This window comes from Archocentrus centrarchus, chromosome 7 (genome assembly GCF_007364275.1).
Source record: "Archocentrus centrarchus isolate MPI-CPG fArcCen1 chromosome 7, fArcCen1, whole genome shotgun sequence".
In the NCBI taxonomy this organism is placed as follows: domain Eukaryota; kingdom Metazoa; phylum Chordata; class Actinopteri; order Cichliformes; family Cichlidae; genus Archocentrus; species Archocentrus centrarchus.
The window spans coordinates 27952989-27979658 of NC_044352.1; the positions used below are offsets into that span (position 1 = coordinate 27952989).

The 26670-nt window shown below is 40.5% G+C and overlaps 2 protein-coding genes across 3 annotated transcripts; one reads left to right on the top strand and one right to left on the bottom strand.

Annotated features, from left to right (window-relative positions):
* Positions 1-1389: 1389 nt before the first annotated feature.
* clcnk (chloride channel K) lies at positions 1390-25840 on the bottom strand. Of its 2 annotated transcripts, XM_030734093.1 has the most exons (20): positions 25759-25840; positions 25509-25664; positions 22148-22279; positions 21927-22055; positions 20634-20773; positions 20434-20511; positions 18643-18718; positions 17996-18121; positions 17300-17384; positions 16901-17002; positions 16535-16619; positions 15247-15402; positions 14500-14569; positions 14257-14367; positions 13845-14061; positions 12332-12462; positions 5130-5200; positions 4554-4634; positions 2099-2185; positions 1390-1823 (listed from the first exon to the last, which is right to left on the bottom strand). In XM_030734093.1, exons 2-20 carry the CDS (start codon positions 25657-25659, stop codon positions 1785-1787), a joined length of 2067 nt encoding a protein of 688 aa, XP_030589953.1. In that variant the 5' UTR covers positions 25660-25664; positions 25759-25840; the 3' UTR covers positions 1390-1784. The 2 variants fall into 2 exon arrangements, with proteins under 2 accessions (XP_030589953.1, XP_030589952.1); XM_030734092.1 differs by having other exon boundaries at positions 25509-25804.
* Positions 6654-9612, top strand: LOC115783318 (serine/threonine-protein kinase pim-2-like). The gene is made up of 8 exons (XM_030734094.1): positions 6654-6773; positions 6933-7256; positions 8222-8316; positions 8402-8449; positions 8562-8783; positions 8889-9066; positions 9169-9342; positions 9471-9612. Exons 1-8 carry the CDS (start codon positions 6719-6721, stop codon positions 9581-9583), a joined length of 1209 nt encoding a protein of 402 aa, XP_030589954.1. The 5' UTR covers positions 6654-6718; the 3' UTR covers positions 9584-9612.
* Positions 25841-26670: the final 830 nt, after the last annotated feature.

Sequence of the window (26670 nt, forward strand, 5' to 3'; positions counted from 1 at the left end):
CCCGGGAATTTAAGTTTTACCACCAAACTACTGTGACTAAAGCTGCTTTCATCCGCAGCAACCAGATTAGCCATGTGCTAACTTGAACTGAGTGGACAGCAAGATTGTTGGCTCGTTGGATGATGATTTTAAATTGAATGCGTGAGCAACTGAAATGCTTCCAAAGGTTTTGGAAGTGGAGCCAGTCAGGCTCAGAGCACAACAGAATTTAATGCACCAGTGGCCTGCAATTACCACTCCTGAAAGCCAAAAAGTAACTTATTGCTTCAAAGAATTCCATGAAGGATGATTCCAGTTTATGCATGTTTGTCATTAAAGCTTGTTATTTTCTGTTCTATGAGCTCAACAATTACTTACATAGTTATTACATTGTTAGCATGACTGAAGTTATGCCACAGTGTCTTTTCCTTGTGGTATCACCGGGAGGGATGCCCAAGTCAGAAACTGTCATATTCAACACGTAGCAGCTATAACTCTGAAGTTGGTGGGAGATCATTTTTGTAACAAGTTTCTAAGATATGATCAAATAGGTCAAATATGTGGGAAAAGGTCCACGAAAATCAAAAGCCTTACCTTGTTTAAATCAAGCTCATCTTCTCGGCACGCCTACTATTTGTAAATCGTTCAGTGATGACCACGTGCAGTGTGCTCGCCAATTTCTCCTCAGACCACAGATTTGTGCACAGAGGAAACTTCAACTTATGTTTCAAATTGACCTGAATTTCACACGGCGCCTCATAGCTGGTGATGAGAGCTCGGTTTCTGGCTACGACCAGAGACCGAGCTCAGTGGAGGAGTCACAGTTTCTCAGCCCGAGGGCTTTGGAGAGGAGTGAGGCCAGGACGATGCTCATTGTACACAAGTTGTCCCGGTGAGGAAGAATATTCAGCAGGAATGATCTGAACTGTGGCGCATGGCAGCGTGCTATCTTGTGCTGGCACAGAGTTCAATGAAAATGTTGTCTGATCACATGAACACAGAGGTCTGGCACTCCGAAGCACAAAGTGCAAATGTTCAGACTTCCACTGAGAGGTTTAAAAATAGCAGCCGTGCTGCAAACAGCCCAGAGGCGCACGGTAAGATGACCTTGAACCAAATTTAAATCAGGACAGGTTTTTGATTTTTACAGGCCCATTTCCAAAACTTGTGAACTTTGAAATTACCCCTCGTAGATACAAAAATCGTAGGTCAAAATCTCAAAGATAAACTGTGGGGATCTTTTTATTTATTTCTTTTTTAAAGGGCAATACTAAAAAAAAACTAAATTGGATGTCTTTTCAAGGACGTATCATCACAATTTGATGATCATGATCTGTTATTTAAGAAGAGCTGTGACTACAGTGGTCTGCTGTAAGAATGCATAGCTCACAGCTGTGCCCACAAGGACTCATACATACTGAACAGATACTGACTGAGAGGTTTACCCGGAAAACACAACAGCAGGGATTCATTGTAATTACTAGTATACATTTTTTTTTTAACATGCTTTTGTTATTATGCCCACTGGATATTATTCTTGGTACTTACAATTTTATTGTGTGACAAAGTGCAGCGCAGTAAATGAGACTGTGTGTTATCTCCTTAATGGATGAGATCCTTCTAATTACAGAAATAAAAATGAAAGATAAAAGGCTCTGATAGATGCTTTCCACAGGAGCTTGATAACAGTATAGTTTTGTGTGCAAATATTGTTACAGAAATGATATTATTGGACACACTGGTCTTTACAAGTTAATCAGACAGAGATGCATGTTTATTTAAAAGAAATTACAAGAGGATGTTGCTTAGATTTCTTTGGCCAAGTCCTCTAATATCCTCTTCATCTGGAGGAGAAGGAGAGAGGGAGAGATGGAGGTAAGGAAGGGAGGAAGGGAGGAAGGAAGGAAGGAAGGAGAGAAAGAGGCTGCTTTGAATCCATAAGTAGCTATTTTCTCCCTGCACCCTGCATAATTTTAATCAATCTGCACATGGACATGCTTGCAAAAAATAAATCTCATTTGAGGAACATGGGAATGTGACAAAATCATGCACAGAAAGCACTGGGAGAGCCTGAACATAACATTTGTACATGGGCAATTCATACACAAACACACATTACCTCTGGCCATGTGATGAGCCCAACTAGCTTTCCTTTGTCTGCAACAAACAAGGTTTGGGATCCGACTAAGCTCAGTATACTGTGGGCCTGAAAAGATGCATAAGAAAAAGAGGATTAATGAAAGTGATTTCTCAGATGAGATCATAAATATTAATCTCATGTCCTCAAATTGGCAGGGTTTTTGTTGTCATCACTGTTTCCTTTGCGTTTTTCTCTTGTTGGCAGACAAGTTGCCATTAAAACATTATTTTATTATAGGGCCTGGATGTCAAACAGTTTTTATCTTTACTTATTCTTTACTTATCATCCACCTGTTGAATCTAATTTTAATATTCACTGTCATTTGGCTTCATCTTTTGTTCTCTTCCAATTCATGAGAGAAATATCTCGTCTTATGTGCTCGGGTACTGTAGTCTTTAACTGAATCTGTCTGCTGTTTCCTGTTAAACAGTGTAAGGGGGGTTATTATTTCTGAGAACAGCTGCCTGCTGAATTAAAAAATAATAGCCCAACAAGCCTCACAAAAAATAATTTCAAATTATTGATCAGAAACACAAGGAGGCTGCCTTCAGGGTTTGCTGTGTGTAATTCAAACATCTACTTCACTCTAATTGGCTTGCAAGCTTTTTGTATGAGTGTGCAGTGAGAGAACGAGAGAGAGCACTAGTTACACGGCTTTTACTTGTTGGCACTCAGTCATCAGCTGGCTATGAGTATAAAAATCTTTTCCAAATAGAAAAAAAAAAAAAAGGAGGCATCAAGAAGCAGGCAATGCCCGAGAAGCTGGAGGAAGAGAGAACTTGACCTCTCACCTTGACCTTTACCTTGAGGTCAAGGTTGCCGACATTCAAACTCAGCTGAGAGTTAACACAGTTCAAATTTGTCCATTCAAAAAATTAGCTCTTTATTTAAGTGAAGCAGAAGAAGTGAGACCAGGGAGGGTCAATTTTCAAGTGTGAGCAAATATCACCGAATCACATGACTGCGTCATCAGAGTCAAGACTCCTATTACCTCGCCCGCCAACAGGGAGGTAATGTTTTCACTCCTTTTTGTCTGTTAGCGATGTAACTCCTAAAACTGGTTAAACTTTGTTAAGATGGTCCCTAGGGGCCCAAAAACATTCCATTTTTAAGGTCAAAGGTCAAGGTCACCAAAAATTAAGAAATAAATCCCTCTCTCTCATCATTGTTTAAATTTTAAAATTCATATCTCAGTGAAATTTTTTATCAATCATGATAAGATTTGGTACTCATGTATAAACATTTACTGTTGATAATTTATTGTTTTTTTTCTATTTTAAATTAAAATACAATAATACAAAGCGAATAGAAACCGTACACGAAAATCACACACACACACACACACACACACTTCATATCTCTGCAAATGTTTTTCTTTTGTCATTTAGTTTCTTCTTTTTGTCACGATTAGGCTGCACGGCTGGCAGGGGTGGACCCAAATGCAGGACACATGAGGCAAAACTAAACTTCAAAGCAGCTTTAATGCTGAATCTCAGTTGCTGAATGTCCAGAATACAAAATCCAAGGTCAGCCATTAATCATAATGTGAAACACTGAAATCAAAAAGGGGGAAGGCGCGCACGTGCACAGACACACACACACACACACACACACAGTGGCCAGGGAACACAGATGACAACGCAACAATGAACAGAAGAAAACTGATGTTTAAACACACACAAGGTAATTAGGGAGGGTGACTGCAGGGAAGAACAGGTGAACCAAATAAGACTAACAACACAAGGGAAGCAAAGCTGAACACAAAGCACACAGGACAAGAGACTGTCAAAATAAAACAGGAAGTGACCAACCATGTCACACTGGTGAAAACAGACACAAGAGACTCTACACAACAAGGGAGCAAGACTGAGGCAAGCCACAGGGAGAAGTAAATCTAAAACTACTGCAACTTAAGGATACATAAAACAATAAACAAACTTAAGAATAACCTCAGAAGGAACAAACGCACAAAGGAAAATTACAATAAAATGAGCCAGTGATCACAAGAGCAGATAAATTAACTAAAAAAGTCCTTCAAACTAGGAAACAAACTGAAGACTTGAACAATAACTGAACATCGCAACCCCCAAAACCCAAAACACTGGCCAAACGACCCAGGATCATGATAGTTGTACTCTTATTCAAAGATTTCAAATCTAAGCTAACCTCATTTTTTAAAAATACATTTCTGTTTGTGCACAAATTGAATAACACAGTGTACAGAGCTAATTAGTCCTTCGCCTTTAACTTCCTCAGTCTAGCTGTTTCCCATTGATTATGTTGAGCTTGGAAAATCGCCTCCCACTTTCTGCCTTGGAAAGTGTATGACATCATCCAAGTCTTAGGAAGTGAAAACAGAATTTCCTGCAATTGTTGAAACGTTGCTTTGAATTCATGGCAGCTGTGCCACTTACATTTACCAAAGTGCCCCTACCTCCTGAACAGTTTTGTGAGGCGATAACACGATGGAGGTTGAGTGAATGCTGCATCCTTCATCCAGACGTTTCTCCGGACCCTGCGCACAACAGCACAGCACATGCACTCGAAAAAAAAAAAAAAATGATTCTCAGCCCTCATAAACATGAAGCAATAATTCTGAGTAAAATGCAACTATAAAATCAAAATCATTGGAGCAGATTCTTTGAGTGTAAACAGTGTGCAGGTGGTTTCTGTCATGGCTAAGCATGACCTGCAATTAGCATTAGTCATTTCAATTATCTTGGAAAACAAATATCCTACTTTTAATATTTTATACCATTTTTGATAGGCAGGTCTATTTTGATCAGATGTTTTCTGTGAATAGAACATAATGTGAGCTGTGAGCTCTTACATCAGTTAGCAGTCCTGTCTGTACATCCTGCTCCCATCATCTTCCTGTTTCTGAAGCTGTTTTATATTCAGTCAGTGTCAAATGGATTTTGAATACACAGTCTGCTTTTTAAACACCTGCTTTTAAAACTACCCCTCCGAACTCTGCAGCTACCTCTCTGTCTTCATTCAGCCTTTTTACCTCAGCCTCGCAGTGACGCAGGAACATCAGCAGCTCTGATCGCAGGACGAAACCCAGCAAAATCTGCGACTCTTCAACAGAAGAGAGGAGAGAAAATCAATTTTCTTTGCCACGGTCGATGCTGCAGTTTAAAGTGTGTGCAGCTCTCTAGCGGCTTTGAGTCGTCTGTTGCAAACATAAAAATTCATCCGTGCAATTGCTGCTGAAAAGCTCAGCTGGCCAATTGACTATTTTCTCATAATTATCACCTTCTCTGGGAAGCACTTATATAAAGCTGAATTGCTGCAGCCTTTAAGAAATATATGCATAGATCATTGATAACAGTCTGAGAAAAATTAGCAGAGAGGAGGAAAAAGAGAATTTGTTTACTTATTTTATCTGAAAGTTACTCCTGTTTAGTGTAATAATGTGTGTTCAACATTTATGTAGCTAGTTCTTCAGTTCATCCTACTTTGAACATGTTTTCATTGCAGAACATCGCTGGCTATGTGCAGGTCCCATAAGATTGCTATCTAATGTGCTTTTGAATTCTTAAATTAAGAAGAATAACATTTTAACGTTTTATTTTGACACTGGGACACATAAATGACATGTTGAGAAATGCTTCCTCAGATCAGTTTTAGGAGTGAACAGTATTAATTTTGTATATATCATTTTTATCTGTGGGATTTCAGCTGATGGTTGTCATACAGTTGAACTGTGAGGCCGGGGACTTTCTATATTTTTGTTTATTGATAACAAATAACATGACAATGCCATAAGCAGCAATATATTAACAGGTATCGCCTATGTTTCGAAACATTGTCACTGAGCCCCACTGTTGTACAGTGGATCTTTGGCTAGGATTTGTTGACTTGACATGAAGAATACAGCAAACCAGCAGCCCTGTAAACCCATCATAGAGGAAGGCAACTGAGTAACTGTGTCAGAGTGAACTGGGTCCCATTTTCAATGTATTTACCTTTTAAAAACAGTAAAACACTGTGAGGAGATTGAAATGTTGGTTGATATGGTAATGCTAATCTATGGTTAGGTAGTGTAACACAGGCAGATGGCCAGGTAACTGAGGTTGGTGGGAATTGAAAGCTAACATTCTGGGATGTAAATATGCAGTTGTTGCTGACAGGAAGTACAGAAATATCTCCCATAAAAATGCTGATGATTGCTTACAGTTAGTAGACTGGACAATAGAAGCTTTATTTGATAAAAGTGAGAAAACCTTATTGGTATACTGTATGTACAGTATTTCTATATGTGCTCAGTTCTTATAGCGCTGTGATGGGGGTTCACAGTGATACATTTGAAAAGGGAACATCTCTGATCATCATTCATCTTTTGACTGCCTGATTAATTAAAAAAAAAGATTCTGAGTAATTGTTGGTCTCTCTTTGGAATGTCCAGCTTGTTCTTCAATCTCATAGAACGCCCGTCATAAAGAGACTTCACAGGACGGAATGGAACCTTGGACACTAAAGTAACCACACAGAACTTACATTCAGTTCACTTTCACAGTCACTCTGCAGAGATCAGACCAGCTGGATTATACTCCCATATTTACAGACGTTTTGGCAAATTTCCTTTCCAAAAAGATGGTTTATGAGACGATGAATGTACAGTATCCTGCGGCCTCTGAGCAAAATTCAGGTGATCATTTATTTTTGTATTGATTTATTTTTAAAATGTTGAACATTAAAAGTCAGTGAACCTGAACATCGCCCAGACTTTTTGGACATAGTTTACTGATAGAAGTAAGGAATGACTGCAGTACATGCAGCTTGATAACTGGGTTTATCTCATTTGTAGAGAGCTGTGGCACGACCACCCAACCTAACCACCGGTTGGGAGAAAAAAGGAAGGCCAACACAATAGCAGAGCCCCGCAGAAAAAGGCAGAGGTGTGCCTCTGGACCTGCTCAGCTAAAGTGTGAACCCATCCACACAAACTCCAGTGAAGCCATCAGGGGGGCTAACTGGACGGAGCAGGACAGTGCTGAGAAGCTGCTGGCCTCAGACACTCCCAGGACAACAAAGAGGGAGCGTGCCTGTGACCCCTCCCCAGACTGCAGCACTCCATCAGCCTCCATACCTGAGAGTGGGAGCGCATTCCTCCCATTCACACAAAACAGAGGTAAACTGAAAGTGTGATAGACACTAACAGTGAGCTTAAGCTTGTACTGTTTAGTCAGGCTTGCAAATTCTCTATTAGCCTGCAGGTTTTAAGCCGTTTTCCACCAACACTTGGCACATTTACCCTTACTGAATTTCTTTCACTAACAGTAACGATAATAATTTGATGCAAACAGACGTCAGTTTCAGGATTCAAAGTGTTACCGTTAAATGGTCAGTAAGTCGTGCAAATCTGCAAACATTTCAGTGGTCAAACAATCATTTCTGAGTTGGAGCACAGCATCGGTCTCCTCCACAGCAGGTCTCACCAACAGTGTTTTGGAGCTGTGTTTAGCTTCCAGGGGCTTTTTCTAAATGTGAAGCAGAGCTTCTTAGCAGCTGATGGACACTTTTTATGACTGTCACAAAATGCTGAGTATTTACATGATGGTCGCCCTCTTTAACATCACTCTAGCAAGCGCTAACATACGCAGACACAAACGTGTAGGATTAGATACATTCCATGATAAAGCTGTCTGCAAAGAAGTCGGAAGGTGACAGGAATATTGTGGAAGCATCTGGGATTTTCTTTTTGTTTAAGAAAAGTTATGTTAACAATAACAGCGAGCCGATGCGAGAATTCACAGCTAGCAATTGGTGCTTCCTTCTGCACGCTCTTTCCTGTCAGCTCCTTCAAATAAACCACACACAGTATTTCTAGTTGTTTAAACATGCCTGAATTGAACTGTTTCCTGCTGTATCCTACATGTGAGAAAAGGAAAACATGTCTCTGGAAGTTCATATGTGAAAACAGTTTATTAGTCTTAAGATAAAACCATTACATATTCAGATGTAGGTAAGCAAGTGAGGGGGATTAGAAGTGAGGCATGTGGTATAAAATGCTTTGAGTGCTCAAGTAGAGCAGAAAAACACTCTATAAGATCCAGCTCATTTACAACTGTAAAACATGTATCTGTGTTTGTGTAGCTCGATTTGAGGCGACCTACAAGGAGCTTCACAAGCTCGGAGAAGGAGGCTTCGGCTCAGTTTATGCTGGGTGGAGGATGTCGGACAGCTTACCAGTGAGTGTAACGCATATGTTCTTATATCTCGTGCACGTTGCCACCATTCCCTGCACTAACCAAAATACTCCTGTCTGATCTGTAGGTGGCGATCAAACACATCCCAAAAAAAGATGTGGAGTATGAACAAGTGGTGAGTGATTCAAACATTTAAAAATGTTTCACCTTCCTGTACAGTACCTTTGCTGTTTATGAGGAAACCAAACAGAAAACCTCACACACTCATTCACTTTTCTTTTCTTTAGGTCTTAAATGGGAAGACACACATGATCCCACTGGAGGTTCTCCTAATGCTGAAAGTGGGCGGTGGACCACTGTCAGTAGGCACATCTCCAGCCATCTCATTACTGGACTGGTGTGACCTAGAGGAGGAGATCCTTGTGGTCATGGAGAGACCAGTCCCATGTATGAGCCTGCACAGCTACATGGAGAGCAATGGTGGACCCCTGGACGTGCATGTTGCTAAGGTATATAGTCCAGCCCAGAGAAGCTCCACAGAGCTTGTTTGATAGTTGCCACACTGACAGGAATCAGTCCCTTCTTCACTTCTGACTCTTCTCTTTGTGTTTCAGAACATCATGAAGCAGCTGGTTGACGCAGCCATAATGATGCACAGCAAAGGGGTCTTCCACCGGGATCTCAAAACAGAAAACCTGCTCCTCGAAACCGCCTCCAGTGACCTGCGAGTGCGGATCATAGATTTTGGATGTGGCTGCTGGGTACAGGAAGAGCCACAATCCGTCTTCTCTGGTATGACATCTGGCTTCTGCTCTTCATTCAGCCATTGCTCTGATGATTTTGATTTCAGTCTGAACCTGTTCCTCATCCTTCCTTTCTGTCTGTGCATTGCAGGAACCTCAGCGTACGCCCCTCCAGAGTTTTTCACACGTGGGAAGTACGAGGCTATCCCCACCACAGTCTGGCAGCTGGGCGCGCTGCTATACGAAATGCTGTATGGAGTGCATCGATTTTGCACATCTAGTTTCGTCCGAAGGAAAAGACCTTTTAACAAAGTCCTGCCCAAAGGTGAGACATTGGTAAAATCTCTGTGTTTTGGTGCTGACACTGTATAAACATTTTGCTTACAAGTTCCAAAAGATTGCTGCAGTTTCCATCCTGATCTTTGCTTTGTTTTCTGTCCTGTCTCTAATCAGACTGCCAGAACTTTCTGAAGCAGTGTTTAACTCGAAGCCCACAACAACGAGCAACCTTGGAGCAGATTCAGCAGCACCCCTGGCTGCAGAATCACGCTCAACTCAAGAACTAAACACGTGCCAGGAGGCCTGGACTTTGAGCTCCCTTTTCTTTCTTTCTTTACTTATTTCTTTTTTTACTTTTGTTCTGTTAATTACTTTATAGTTACCAGTCGCGGCAGATGACTGCCCCTCCCTGAGCCTGGTTCTGCCGGAGGTTTCTTCCTGTTTAAAGGGAGTTTTTCCTTCCCACAGTCGCCAAGTGCTTGCTCATAGGGGGTCGTTTTGTTCTTTATTTCCTTACTTAACCCTTTTTTTTGTTTATTTACTTTTGTTCTGTTAATTACTTTATTCTTCTCATTATTATTATTAACCTGGGCCAAACAAGTCGGCCCCAAATTGGACTATAGAAAACAATAAATAAAACAATTTGGCTCAAACTTTAATATGAGTTTTGTTAAATTTATTTCCACCTGTTAAGTTCAGTAGCCTTGACAGTCATGTGTAGCCTTATTTCAAACAATACACGTGTAAACAAATGTTACCTGTTCCCCTCTCTGAAGCTGCATTTGCTCATGTTATTTCCCATGTTGTTGTGCTTTGTCTTTAGTGTTTTTGCTGTTGGTGGTCTGATTGATTCCACCTGTTAAGGTCAGTGGCCTTGACTGCTTTTATTTAAAACAGCACAAATGTAAATGAATACATTAGTTTTAGCACAGAATGGATCACAGGCCACAGTGAGGTTGGAGTTTGGTGTAACAGTAACGTGTTGGCAAGACAGGGGTAGAAATGCTCAACATAATGTCACTTAATCTGAGGCCTCAACAGTCACTAGTTACCTGCAGCTAAGGTAACTGGTACTGATCTAAAGAAGGAGTTCCTGGAATCTGGGATTATTAGAACAGGACAAATAGATGTCCACAGTCCTCTCAGGCAGCATCTGACAGAAGAGCTTTTAATGAGCAGGGATTTGACAAACTTGGAGATAAAAGTGCATTTGCTGTATTTGTTTTGTTAACTTTTAAGAAGAAGAAGAAGAAGAAGAAACAGCCTTTATTGTCCCACAGAGGGACAATTTGCTTTTTAAAGACAATGAGGTGCAAACAATGTGCAAAGCACCATAAGAAGTCTGTGTTCTGATGAAGACTTGAAACAGCTGCTGAGTGAATCTGTGCCCATGCTTGGAGGTCTTGCGTCCATTTTCCAATAATCACAATATACAACAGAATCACGGTGAATGTTCAGAGCTGTCAGTGTGATTTAAGGTGCTGCCAGTTGGCTTTGAGAGAACAATGAGTTCAATCTTTTTAAAGACTAGTTTATACATTCAGTGGCTGATAGAGACGGTCAGTGAGGATATACATCTCCCACCCTGTGTGAAAACACAACAGCAGAAACTGATGTTTCCCGACTGGAAAAAGGTGAACAGGGATGACTTCAGTCTGTTTTAACCATCTAGGAGCTGAGAGATCACACAGACAAATAGAGCACTTTCACTCTCATATTGTGATGCATTTCATTTCATTTCCACTGAATTTTTTAAGTATTTTTAACATTCACCTTTTTAATGGCTAACAGGGATAAAAATAGGTTGTTGGAAAGCACTGGGAACCACACGATCCTGACACAATGCAGTCTTATTGTTACGGACAACAACTGTGATCTTCCTACTTAGACAAAAGAAAATATATTCTCTAATAACAACTATTGCCTTATACCTTTAGTAACAAGCCCATAACACCCTCCAGTGTTTTTAGTGGTTACATAGTACTTGAGATGACATGTTCACACAGATGAAGTGAACAGTTTAAACAGTAAACTCTGAGGTATATTTTAAAGTGGATAATTAAAATTTTGGAAAGTTTAAAATACAAATTCAATCTATTATTATTATTATATGAGCTTAAAATTTTGGGACACCATTTTGGATATTTTCTAGCCATGACTCACACAGGGGAAAGATCCTGTGCAGATGTGCGCAAGCACAATTCCCTTCCAGCCGACCCTTTCCTTTTCTACAAAGTGTTCAAAGTTGCAGATTATAAAAGTTATTTCTTTCCCCCCTTGTCTTCTGTCCCCCCTTAATCTTGAATTAAATGTGAAGCCTTGAGAATGAGCTGCTTTCAGTTTTTCTTATGTGTCAAATGAACCGTTCCAAACGAGGGTGTAACTGAAAAAAATACAATAAAATAAAATAGTTGGATGTCTTTAGAAGAAAACGAGAAAGGAGGAACAGATTGGAGGGAGAGCAGAAAAATGAGGGGTACCTTTTGTGATCACAAAAATGCCCAGCCTGACTGCTGCTTCAGTATAATTTTTTTTTTTTTTTTTTTTTAAAGTTGAAAAGGAGGAGAGGGAAAAAGGGTCTGGAGTCCGTGTGGGGACGGGGATTCTGGGTTAACAGAAAGATGAGAGACTAATTTTTGTCTCCGTTTGGGTTCGGTAAATTCAACTCTAATACGCTCAGCCCGTAACCAACATGTAGCTTGCACATTTTAATGCATTGGAGATTTCTGGTATGCCACATATTGTATGGGATGTCATTACACCCATGGTAATGATGACAGTTGACTGTCATCATTCTCATGTTGGTGCGATGTGCAGCAGAAGCCGCTCCGTGCTTGTTTGACATGCAGTCCTTTCTAAGACTTTTCCAAGACTCCTTTCTAATGCATCTAAGACTGGGACTGCTGATTGTGACAGATAATTACAATCAAAGCATAAAACCATATATATAATCAACAAAGTACAATATCATTATTTAGATATGCTATAGATAGAACATTGGAGTCAACTGTTATCAAATACATTTGTTTGCCTACCACAGGTGTCTACCACAGGGATTTGTGTTTCAGTGCTGGTTTTGACAGCTCGCTCAACCTCCAGTGGCCCAGCTGCTTTCTGAAGCACCACTGATTTCACCACAACCTGTCCGACCGGCGTGGAGGGAAGTCTGCAAGAGAGACGAATCGTGTCACAACTGGAGGAAAAGCAGCAGTTGTTAAATCAAATTATCAACTCTGAAATGACATAATAGTGTGTGCCAATACTTGGTTTGTATTGATTAATTTTGATTACTTCCACCCCTCATACTCAGGTTGCATATTGTATAAAGCTGGTTGGAAGTCAGACAGTACAGTTGCTGCTGTCAGGGCACTGACGTGGAAGACTTTTTGTTATTCCAACAACATTTGATCTGGCAGGACGATCCATAGGTTGTCTGAACTTGTCAAAGTGTTGTCAACAATGTGTGATTTCTGTCAAGATAAATTATTAAGGGTGAAATCCTGTGTGGGTGACTAACAGTTAATAGATGGATAAAAGTATGGACAAATAAATCTCTGCTAATCCTGACTTATTTTACATCCTAATTATAGCTCTTAACTGATTTCTGCTTCACAAAACCCCTACTCTGACATGCATTATATACACATACATGGACTCAGGGTGGACTCTGAGTGAATGCTTTTCTGTGACTTTCAAACAGAATTCCTGGTGAGGAAAATATCTGATCACAATTCAAGATGACAGTGTTTACCTTTGATACCTTATCAGTCTGATTTAATTAGCCCAGGCTGTTTTGCTGAGAGACGTTAGAGGAAGTTTTCATTTTTGCCTACAGAGTCACATATTTCAGAGCAAAAACACCATACCTTTATTAAACAAGCACGATACTGAAATGGGTGAATATTCTGATTAGCCCATTCTCACACAGGAACAAAAACAGCAAATCAGTCTTTTAGCTATGCCAGGAAAAGCTTCACATATTTCCTTCTCAGAGCACTGGAGAGCAAATGTTAATCAATAAGCAGGAATAGAAGAGTGTGTAGCTAATGTTGATAGAATTCTTTATCAATATCATTGGCTCAGTGATTATATGACTGCTGACATTCAGAAAATCTGTCCTCCCACATGCAGCCCTGCTCTGGACGGCCCTTAACAGGTCTGAACACTCTTTATGTTGCTTAACTAATGAAAATGTCACAGTGAATGGGGTCACTTCTCCCCCCTTTTCCCTGTGCCCAGTTTCTAGATCAATGTGGTTTGTCATTGATTAACAGTTTCTGTTACATATTTTGGTAGCTGACTTGGTTTAAAGACTGAGCTCAATGTTTGGATTCTTTACCTTGTCTGGGGTCTCGGCACATCAGTCACTTCCGGCGCTGTATGTCAGTTATGTAATGGATGACTGATGATGAGGATGGCAGGAATTCTGAGTCATGGTTTTGTTGGAATATTTTGATACCCCCCCCCCCCACACACACACACACACATGTCGCACCACAGTCAGCAGTTTACTACAGAATATCATATCAGGGGGCACTTTGTTCTTACTGAGGACATGCCTTCTTCAGAGAGGGAAGGTGCGGGAGCCTCTTGCTGATAGACAGGGCGTCGTAGAAAGATGGGCGGTGCCCAGAACGTGCCACGGCATTGGCCAGCAAAGTTGCCACTAGGATGGGTACAGCGTGGCTGAACTGACCTGTCAACTCTATAGCCACGAGAACTGGGGACAAAGTGTGTGTCACAGCGCCAGAGAAGGCTGCTGCACCTAAAGCAGAAAAACCACACGATGCAGTCTGATCTATAGTTTTGTTAGATTGAATGCAATTTTATGCAGAATTTTGGGTACACTGATTAATATATTGACAATAGATAAAAGGGATATTGACACGCCAGATACATAGGCAAAAGCCAATGGCAGTACAGTATCAGCACCAAAGAACAGCCGGTCAAGATTTTCTACCTGCGAGTGCATAGCCTCCTGGGTTTACAGGCACCCACTGTGGGCCTGAAGCTACTCCAGTAGGAGACAAATAAACTGCTCCTTCTCCAACCAAACGGCCAAGAGCTGCCCCTGGAAAAGAGGAACCAAATCAACCAATAAGAAATGTTTTCTGACCTAATAATTCTGCGATGTTAGAAAACAGAGGGGATGGAGTGAGCCAGACTTGTTGTGCCTAAATTTAAACTTGTTCAGCTCACTCACCATAGACGAACACTGGCATGAAGTATCCAGCTGGCAGAGGCAGAGTGCAGGCGAGGACCAACATCCACATCTAAGACACAACAACAGGCAGGGACACAGAATGTCAGATCCCTACAGCTCTACTAACACATGTAGCACAGCAGACAGGTCATGTCAGGCTGTGTGCAGGGAAGCGTTTGCACTGCTCTCATTTTTCTACAAATGATTTCAGTGTATGAATTTAAACATGGAAACTGGAGAAATACTCACTGGATCCTACTTAGTGAGTCCCGCCCCCAAAAAAAACAAGTTTCTCACAGAACATAATGAACTATACTTGCTTTACTTTAACAGGTATCAGAAACTGTTCTCAAAGCAGAAATTTTTCTCCACAAAACCTTTTTTCTGTTTCCAAGGTGTTCTGTCTGCTTCGGGCACAAATGAGAAGAAGAGCTTTGTGGACACCTAATGGGACTGATTAAAACCAGTAACTCAGCTATTATTTTAATAGCCATTAAAGGTCAAAAAAATCATTCTTTTCACCCACAGCGTTGCTATGAGTGAGTATTAAGTATCACAAGACATTTCAGCCTCAAAGGTTAAACAGCCTTTAGTTTGCCTATTGTATTGTGAAAATGCCAATTACTCTGTTCCGATTATGGGTCACTGTGACCCAGCCCAGCAGAAAGAGAGGAGCTGGCAGCTCACTTTGGTGCCTTCTTAGGATTCCTAGACAGAAATAAAAGATTATTTGACCTTTGGTTGTACCTTCATGAGCAGAAAGAACACCAAAGAGAGGCAGACATGAATCCCTGATGAGGTCCACTCCAACGAAGGCTGCTCCAGCTGCTCAGAGGCATTGTGGGATTGTGAGCTCCACTGCCTGCTATCCAGAAACGAAGTGAGGAGTTCCTTCATGGTGTTCTGGTTAACAGATTAGTGATTTTAGTATTATTGCCCATCTATCTATCCATCCATCCATCCATCCATCCATCCATCCATCCACCTCCTCCAGGTTATCCAGGTGAACAGTGAACAGCGAGGTGTTCCCAGGCCAGCCAAGAGATATAATCTCTCCAACATAACCTGGGGCTACCCCAGGGCCTCCTCCCAGTAGGACATGCCCAGAACACCTCACCCAAAAAACACCCAGGAGACATCCTAGTCAGATACCCGGACCACCTCAAATGGCTCCCTTCAGTGTGGAGGAGCGGTGGCTCTACAATGAGTCCAACTTGTTGCCAGCAATGCAGGCCAAGCTCTTGCTGCAGCTGTGCAGCAAGAGCTTGGCCTGCATGCAGGTGAAGCTTTCTCTGCTTCACCTGGAGGTAAATGTGTTTCCATATATGGATGCATGGCAGACATGACAGTCATTCTGCATATGCACTTGCTTTTTGTTTTGTGTTTTTTGCAGGGTAAGAACATTTCTTTGAAATATTAGTGAATGACGCCCTTTGTGATTACTGGAAGATGATGTTCAACATCTTCAGCAAGTTTCATAGTTAATTATTAATTTTTTTTTACTCATTTGGGAATACAGTGGAGCCAATCAGAGCTTTGTAAGTGGAATTAAGTACGGGAAAAACATCTTCTTCATGTCAGCCTGATAGAAAAAAAGTAAAATAAGCCTCTGTGATGAGTATAATGATGTACAATTTGTAAAGAACTATCTACATTGAAAAAAGGAACAAGGATCCCTGAAAATGATGATGAAATGAAAATGACCCTGATCACAAGATATTCTACATGAAGAGGAGAAAGCAGGTGAGGCAGGCTAAAGAAGAGTAGAGTAACCAAATTAATTGCAAACATAACCACAGTATTTGAAGTAATAAGGAAGTTAACCATGTTAAACGCATTAATTAGGCTTCTATCAAATGTTGGAGTGAAGTGAAATTGTTGTGGACTATAATTGTGGATTAATGGTTACAATTTACAGGTGGATAGGAGCAGGGCAGCATACATAAGACTGACTCAGAATAAATTGCATTACAATGAAAGAACATTCAGACCAGAGTGACTCATGTTTATGTCTTTAAATGCTGCTGATGCCCACCTTAGAAGCCATGTATTGACCAGCAAAATGGGGAAACGTCAGTGATGCCAGGAAGAAGGCCACCATGGCTGAGTACAGACCCTTCCTGCAAAATACAGGCATTTTGAGCATTCCTTTAGATTATAATCAGTAACATTATCTGTTTGACTTCTAACTGCCCTTTTTTTCTTATCTACCTCTTATCTACTGTGCTACAGTAGATAAGAGGTTTAAAGTGTGTTACTCTACATAGATTTGCTGCTATCTGGAAAAAGAGGGAATAAATATGTTATCGTCTGGATTTTTGGAACATTTAAAAGCAGCTTGAAAGGCCCGGCAAAGTGACTCATAATTACAGCACAACTCCAGGTTGCAAAGAGCTCTCACTCTGTCATCAGCATCTTAATGAAGAATGGGTTTGTTTTGGTAAAACGCAGGATCCACCGATGGCAGAAGAGGTAGCAGCAGCTCACAGCCCCACACAGCAGCCTGTTTTCAGACAGTGACACAATCCACAGTGAGAGATGAGAGGCTAATTTTAATCCAGGCAGCAACAGACTATCGGAAGTCATTAGACTTGGTGAAGTGATGGGAAGGAGGAGGAGGCCAGGAAATGGTTGCGATGAGAATAAAAAAATTGGAATGCTAATTGGTACAGCGGGAAAAACAGATGGTTTTCATTGTGACTGATATGTATATGGATACTAAAAGTCAAATGATTATTTGTCAGACAGAGAATAACTGGGGACCTGTTTGATTATGCAGATACTGTCAAAATAAACCTACCCCAGGAACGCAAACAGCAGAATCTCCAGCGGGTAGAAAGGTAAAGCAGTGGGGAAACTGGTTTTGAACAAGGCCTGAAGAGTCTCTGTGGACATAAAACAAATTGCATCACTCCATCACCCACACCCTTTCAAGATTTAATATTCCCTCACATTACTGCACTGAGAATTTATTGGAATTTACAGTCTGTCAATTTAAATTCTTCCACTAACATTGCAAAAGTGGATGTTTGATAAGGCAAGTTACTATATAGCTGTCAACTTTATTGACAATAGAGAAAATTCATATCAACAGAATAAAAATACAAATTTTTTTATTTAATTAAGAATTTACCTCAAAATGCAAAGCTTCATGATAGACACCATGAGAGGGTCTGTTTGTTTCAGACAGATTGATACTCCTATATCAACATGATCAATAAGCCCCTGAAAATGCTGCAGTGACACATCTCCTGCCCACTGGTGGATTATTGGTGCACTGCAGGCAATAAATCCGACCCTTAGCATTGCTCTAAGTGATGTAAGGCTTGGATGCAGCTCCTCGGACATGGAAACCCATTCCATGAAGCTCTCTACACACTGTTCTTGAGCTAATCTGAAGGCCACATGAGGTTTGGAGGTCTGTAGCAAGTGTCCACTAACAGTTAACTGAGGAATATTTAGTAGTCAAGAAATCGCTGTTCAGCGCATCCATTACCTCCATCTCCACCCCATACTGCTAAAAGACGGAAGGTCAGCGCTCCGCAGGCAGCGGAGAAGAAGCCCGGGCAATAATGCCGCAGGGCGAAGTGAGAACTCATCACCTCCACACTGAACAACACACCTACAGGGGAGAGGAGCAAAGAGACAAAGGAATAACAGTAAGGTGCAGAAGACATTTCACAGACAACAGCAGGAGCTGTTTCTGCTATAAACGGTAGAATATTTTTGGAGCCTGTAATAAATAGTGTTGTCTGCTTCTGTTCCAACAGAACTAAGCATGGTGTTAATAGACTGTCTGATGTTTTATGTAAATTGTGACATTTTGAGCTTATCCCGCAGCACAAACCTTTGGCACTGAACCTCCAGCAAGGGGGAAAAAAGACAAACAAACAGAGGTAAGAAGATCAAAATATTAGGCAGAGGGGTGATCAAAAGAGCAAGAGGTGAGGGAGGAACATACACAAGCCTGGTGGGGGGAGCAAAAGGAATGAGGGAGGATAAAAGGGAACAGCAACTTTGTGCAGCTCGCAAAAGGGAAATCAAATCTAGAAACACATTAGCCGGGGAACCGAGAAGGACAGATTTGCTGTGAGTAAATACATAAACATTATTGATTTGTAAAGCTCAACCCGGCTTTCTCACCGCCAATGGGAGCTCCGAAGCAGCTGGCTACCCCGACTGCAGCAGCTACAACCAACATTTCTCCAACTGCGTTCTCCTACAAGAAACACATGCTGTATTGTTCTGCCTTGTTTCAGACTTTTATACCCTACAGAAAGGAGCAGGTTTTAATTTGTTACTTTCCAGAAAAGCATTACACAAGCCTGTTTGAGTCTATCAGGAGTCCGTTGCCAAGAGTCAAATAACTTGGCTTCTAAAGAGCGGGAGAATCGAACACAAAGCCCTTAACTTCCTGCCTGACACCACTCCGATCTTAACAAGAACGCAGGGTGCCTACTTTCTTTAATTGTGTTTCCTGCGTGTGTGTGCAGCCATACTCATATTTTCCATTCTAATGTTTTCATTTAACTGTGCCAAAAACTGATGTTCCTCAAATGGCCGCTTGAAACTCACTCCAAAATGTTTACAGCCAGGTTTTGGTTTCTTTGCTTTCTATACTGTGGCGCAGGAGGCAGAGCAGGTCACCTGCAAATCAGAGGGTTGGTGGTTTGATCCCTGGCTACTCCAGTCGGCATGCTTAAGTATCCTTATGGCCAAGACACTGAACTCCAAGTTGCTCCCAGTGGGTTCATTGCAGTGTGAATGTGCGTGCAAATGTTAGAAAGTGCTTGTTTGAATGTGTGTGAATGGTTGGTGAGACATGCTGTGTAAAGCGCTTTGAGTCCTCATGAAGAGTAGAAAGTGTCTATATAAGAACCAGTCCATTTACCATATATAGCTAATTTCTCTGGTTATGACAACTGTATGAGGGTTGAATGTCTCTTGTAATTTACTTAAAGTTTGCATGATTTGGTGCATGTGAGCTTTGACTGACAGGTGGATGATGATACAGGCCACTTACAGCCAGAGGCTGTCGGCTAGGCTTCACCTCAGCTAATCAGTCACTGATCTGGGCCTCCACAATACTCGTGCCCTTTGGAGTATTTTTAATGGAATTATTTGACAAACTACATTATTTGAAGAACTGCTGTGTGATTAATTGTACTAGCAGCCTATCCAGGAAGCCTGTACTCAAGTTTCAGTAAAATTCTAGTATTTTATTTGTATATCATTTAGCACTAATTAGCAGACATCTGTATCAGCATGAGTGCTTCTACATTATCATTTTGGCCCAAGGCCAAACTGTGGTCCAACTAGGTACGCAGACAGAGATCGCTGAAGATAGCAAATAGATTCTGAGTCAGGATATTTGGCCAAACTAATCTTCAAATGTAAATACTCAGCATTGGCACAGATTCAGTAACTCCTAAATCTCTGTCAATTTAGCTGCTAAATTATAAATGGACTTATATAGAACCTTTCTACTGAAGTTGAGCACTCAAAGCACTTTCAACTACAAGTATCATTCACCTAATCATGCTGTACTTTTATCTATAACTCACATACACACACTCGCACACACACAAACTCTCTCTCACAGATGCATCATGGGACAACTCAGGTTTCAGTATCTTGCCCAGAGGTACATCGACATGCAGAGCCGGGGATTGATCCACTAACCTTCCGATTGGTAGATTATCTGCTGTAACACCTGTGCCACAGCTGCCCCAAGCACCACTAAATGATCGCCACCTTTGTTTGCCTGATGTTTGGTAGCAGGCATGCTACCAAAGCTTTTTTCTTCTACTGAAAGGTTCAGTAGAGCAACAATTAGCATAAAAAGAAGCATTATTTCTAACATACACAAATTGTTTTAATGTACAGCAAGAAATTAGGTTCCTTTTACTTTTTAGTTACTTCTCTGTGGTTTACCTTCTTCTTGTCTTGGATAAGCGTGCAGAGATTGCCCAGGTAAGCTCCCACCATGGTGGAAAGATGCACAAATGGACCCTGATGTTTAGAGGTAAATATACATGATTGTCATGAAAAATCAGAAAACACACCATTAACAAAATGATTACATACTGCTGCGTATTCTGGAAAACAAAATGATATGCTGAGTCATCTCTCACCACTTTGCCCAGGAAAACAGTGCTGCCAGCAGCCAGTGTACAGATGAGGCCCAGGAACTTGGTAAACAAATGAGTGAGAGACAAGTAATGAGGCATTTCAATGCCAGCCAACATGGTTCTCACCTCTGGTATCCCTGAGCCTAAGAAGAAAAATAAAAAGTGGCATAACCACCCCAAATGAATTTTTGACAGAGCCAGTGGTACTAAAGCAATCACAAAGCCACAAAAAGCTATTACAGGTGAATATGCAAGAATGATTTCTGAATAATGAGTAATGGGAAAGGGAAGGATTTCTGTGGGATTTAAAAGGCAATCAACACAAAACAGTTGAATATTAACTGTAATTCAGTTTTTGATTGTAAAAGCTATATCTGCGCAGCACTGTGGGCTTGGGGATACTTCACAAAGGATTTTGGTTGCATAAATCAAACCAATTTCCCATTTTTATGGTTCAGCTGAAATATATTATTTTTTCTTTGTTTGTCAGTAAAAGAGCAGAGGCATCGGTGGGCTACAAAGCTGTGTTGCACTGTGACTGGAGGGCAGATGGAATACAAAGTTTTATACATATGCTTTATACTTGAAAAGATTTCTGTGAGGTCTCACTTGGCTTTTTTTTTCAATTACTTCTATTTTAAACAGACAGAAAAATGTTTCCCAGAGAAAAGGTAGGTGATGGGAAATTAATATGCATTTCTGCTCATTTGTCTTTTTTCCAAGAAAAATGAAAATCTTTCATATCCTTTCATGTCACAGTGTGGCCTCACAAAGTCATCTTGGATAATTAACTAATGCTATCTTATGCAAAGTTGTAGCTTACCATTAGATAAGTTCCATAATAATGATTATATGTAAGTGCATGAATGGAGAAAGCTTGTTACTGTAAACACATTAGCTAGTTCACATCCGTATTTGATCAATCAGCAGATGTCACATCTGAAAAAAACAAACCTTTAATGCATGAAATAATGCAACAATAATCAGGTGTCCATGTGACTACGTGGACAGTTTTCCATGCTGTAGTAGTTCCTGTTGTTCACAATCATCTCTTTCTATTGCACTTCTAATATAAGTGCTTTCCAGCCAGTATCTGGAGATATTATGAGGCTTTGACAGTCTTAATTATAAATTAATTTATAATTTTATAAAAGGGTCATTATCACTCAGAACTGAGGCAAAGTAAAGTTGGTGCTAACTTTCTGAGAGAAAATATGTTTCCCCAAATGTCAATGAGAATTCAGTGCAGTTGGGAAGGAAAGGAAGGGAATCTTTCCTGATCATTGCTGAACAGACCTGTGGAGAAAGGGCAGATGTTGTGGGAGAACGATGATGAAACAGCACAGAGGCATGCTGGGTAAAGAGTCCAGGAGAAAAACTGCAGCAAAATGTTTCCTTCCAGCATCGTATAAAGCCAGCGGTGAGCTACAAGTGACAGAGAAGCACTGATCATCATTTGTGTCCTTTTGTTTTCTCAGTTTTTGTATGTATTTGTGTTTGCCTGTGCTCGTGTCCACCTCTCAGCAGCTTTGCTACACTGAAGTCCATGAGGAAACTGAGGATGGCAGTCAAAATACCCAGAGCAGCGTAGCCATACCACTCAGTCCCACATACTGTTACCAAGCAGCACCTCAGCTTCAGCAGCCACCCTAAGAAAACAAAAAAAGCTCAGTCTTAACTTTCATCTCAGAACTTTGCGCTGAGTGGTTACAAAGCTGTACAAAGTAACAAAGTTTAAACAAAGTTTCACAAAGTAAAAGGCTGAGATTATACCTGCTTGGAGAGCTGTGAAGCATTATAGTGTTATATTCATTTGGATTCAGTTCAGTTTCATTAGTTTCCAGAGTAGGGCTGTATCTTTTAATACACTTTTTATTGTTTGATTCTAGTCTTCTAGTTGTTTCTATTATATTATAGATTGTAAGTTCAGAACAGTACAAAACAATGTGGAAACACACTTGGCTCACAGTCACAGAGACATCCCAACTTAATACACACACATGTATCAAAGCCCTGTCAGTCTAATTTAGTTGAGAAATGTGATTACATTTAAAAAAGATTAAAACGTTCATCTTCATGATATTTTTAATTAGTCAACAAAAAAATGTGTTTGTTTTTCCCCACCTAGTTTAGTTTAATTTTAGTAAATTATAAGAGCCTTGCTGTAAGGTACTGTAGTAGTTCTTTTTCTTAGGTCTGCTTGGAGTTCACATGGTCACAGATGTTTGCACAGAGTCTCATGTTCACCCTCTAATGACAAAATTTATGTCACTCACACCCACACAGTCCCCCGCATGCTTGTGCACACAAAAACGATAACGCTGGCGTAAGGCGATAAGCTCGAAGACATCTCAAGTCGACTCAGGTTCTTCTGCAGAGCCCAGTGTGAGATGCTGCACCAGCTCTCAATGGGATTAACAGACACACAGCAGCTGCTAACCCGGGTCACACTGTCTGAGAAGACTTTCCCACTGCCCTGTGAAATGTATCACAACACGTACACATTTTCTTTAGTTCTACCTTCATTTCTCCTGCTCTCCTCCAGCTTTGGGTAGCTCCTGGAACTTCAGCACTGGAGGAGTTGCTAAATGCAAGAAGCCCGACCAGCTATTTCGGGCTTGCTGTTGATTCTGACTTAGAAATTCGCAAGCGTGCTCAACATTTTACTATTGCAACTTTATTGATTCTTCACAACCTGTACCTCAAAAAATTGCCGCAAAGAACCAATAAAGCTAGCCAGGTCCGTATTATGTCCTGGTCCCAGGACTTTGTACTGTCCCTAAGTTTTGAAACCTTAGTTAATATTTCTCAGTCATGTTTCTGTTTGGGTTTTTTTTTCTCTGTTCTAGTGATTTGAGTTTTGATTCTTGTTTTGTAGGTTGAGTTTTGATTCCTGTTTTAATATTCTTTCTTCATAGTAATGGTGCGTTATAGTTACTGTTTGGGATTTATTGAATTTAGATGGTTTAATGTTCTAGTTTTAGTTCCTTGGGATTTATTTTTTCAGCTTCTACTCTGAGTTGGTTATTTTCCTGTGTGTTTATCTCCATCTGTGTTTCTGTATCTGTTCCTTATTGTCTCGCTGTTCTGTGTGTTTATGCCAGTGTCCTCCCACGTTCTACTGTCTCGTCTCTGTGTTTAGTATTTGTCTTTAGGTTATTTCCTGTTTAACTTTGAACTTTGGTTTTCTTTCACGCCTTCTGTCAGTTTTACGTCCTTCTTTGTGATCGTCCTCATTGTCTTCGCCTGTGTCTCGTTCCTCTTCTGTCGCTCAATCCCAAACAGCCTTAAGTGTATAAATAGTCATGTCTAACTCTTTATCCTTGTCAGATTGACTCTCCTACTCCTTAGTTGTGCTTTGTGGTTACGGTTAAACACATCCATTTAGATTTTGGTTCTGTTTTTGTTGTCTGGGAAACATGTTCAGCAAACTGAGTTGATTAACTCTAAACCTGGAAACTCTGAGTTTTTGCTGTCAGAACAGGGCAAATTCAGTCAACTGAGTACGTTCACCCTGAATTAAGCACGCACATGAGTAGAGGAAGAAAGCTATCATCAAAGGAGCTCTGGTACCAGGATCCATCACGGTCGCGTACCTCAAAAAGTTGTTTGATATTCAGTCATTAAATGACATCAATCTGTGAACAAATTTCAGCATGAAATGTTCAGAGCACAGTTGGACTGTCTGCAGCCGGCTTTTAAAAAGGCACTTTAAAATACATTTTTCTAGTATTAAAATCATTTCACCCCCATCTTTTCTCAAATGCTCACATCATCTCCAAAACTGTGACATTTTCCCAGCAGTGTGACCGATTCCAGCACAACAAATGATTGATCACTGATCAGTCCATTATGTGTCTGAAGCTTTATACAGATCATTTTTGTTTAAGCAGTGATTCCTGCAGTAAGGTAAACAGTCTGACAGCTGAGTCTCAGGGTTAGAAAGATGGAGACTACAGATTTTATTCTGAGCTGATAATAAATCTGTGACATGACTGTTGTTCCTGTACTTAAATATTGACGAGGGATTGATGAGGGATTTCAGTGTTTGTACAACTATAAACGTCTGCAAATGAATTTGCTAAGCGCTTTGACAGTGACTTGATGAATGAGGAGTGTGAGTCAGCTGGATCAGGTGCAGCAGGAAGGGAGAAAAGCTGCCAGCGGGCAGGTTAAGATAACAGAGCCTGTTACCTCAGAGTTTCCTTCATCTCAGGGTTAACAGAGCTGTTCGCTAAACCTGCTTCCTGGAAAAGGCCCCTGGACACTGTTAACGTTTCAAGTTTATCATCAACTTTTAATAAAACGGCTCACCTTTTGGTAATGAGTCAGCTCGTGTCCTGCATTTGGAGCCTAATTCTACCCGCTGTGACACTGCAGTGTTTGGTCTGCTTACCTCGGTAGTGAAATGAGTGGCTCTGCTGTTGCTTTTGCATGATTCTAAAAAAATGAGGGTTACGCACAGCTCCAGGGACGGATGCACAAATAACAAGGAAAGCAAATGACAGCATGGTACAACTGAAATAACAGCAGCATGAAAAATATAATATGAAAGCTAAATTGCAACGGCAAGCGCTTATACGTGGGTATGAGTGCTGAATCATAATGAAATACAAAATCTGTAATTAGCATTCAGTGTTGCACCGTCTTCCAGTAATACTTAAAGCAGAAAATACATATTTGAAAAGCGTGTGATAATATCTTATCATTCAAATTGAACTCAATAACAATGTATGACTTTTCAGATTAAGGTCAAACAAAACTGGAAGTCTAGTGTAAAAACCACACAACTATGACTGGATTGCAAATAGCTGCTCTCAGATGGATTGATTTCATCCGTATTGATCAGATTATAATGATTTTTCACAGCAGTCTGACCTTTGACAACAGCATGGTGCCGTCTGCACGGTTTCCATGGATTAGAAAGGAGCGGTCTCCTATTATGGGATGTGTCCGATTGATTTTCTTGCTCCTGGTTGTTGTTCTCGCCACCTGCTTCGCTCCTTCGAGACTCATCCAGGCTCTTCATTTTGTCTTGAAGTGTTTGCATTACGGTGTGACTAATGCAGCCTCAAACAACCAGCTAGAATGAAGATAAAATACTTAAATGTAAAACAGGCAGACTCACCTCCAAGCCCCACTTGAAGGATTAGTTTGTGTTATAGTAAAACGTCTGTGAGTAGCATATACAAACTGGTAGCTGGTTGGCAACTGACCCCTGTTAATGTATGAGTATAGAGGTGATGGAGCAGTCATGGTTGAAAGGGTAGCTAATATTAACTCTTTGGGGGAACGCTGGTATGTGCCCTTCATTTGTCTGGACTGTAGAAATGCAAAAACATGTGTATGCTGATCAGCTTCTAGGTGAAACAACACTTTCAAAATACATCATCTACTGCAGTACAATGCAATGATTATCAGACAAGCTTACAACTGCTGCAACTAATAATCATCATTTGTTAGACATGTTAGATATTTAATATCTATGTTTTCTAAGGTCAGAGAGGAACTTTCATGCTTGCTAACACCTCACTGTTTACTTGCATTGTATAATAAATGATTTTCTTATTATGGTATGACTTACAGGAAAAAATCAAGAATGAAAAATGTGTATATAATATATAGGAAATATATTTATTTTAATATAAACACAAAGGCAGTGGGAAATCAGTATCAATCAGAGCGTTTGAACACTAGTCTTTGGGGCAGATGATCTGCAAACTGTTTCTTAAGGTTTAGTTGTTACATGGAAAGTATATTTAATCTTCTCAGGAGTACCATACATTTCTGTACTGTACTTCAATTTGTGACAGATTTCTTTTATTCTGTATTAAATTAAACTTTTTAAATCTTAAATCTCACACTTTTGTTTAACCTTTAACTGTCCGCGGTCAGGATGGTTGAAGGGATCATGTCGTCTTTACCTTTTAGCAATTTTTCATTATTCACTTTGAAGCTGCCCTGAAACTAATCGGGCCCCTTTTGCAATCTCAACAGGAGTCTGAATGGCAAACTTCAGTAAAACGAACATTTATATCCC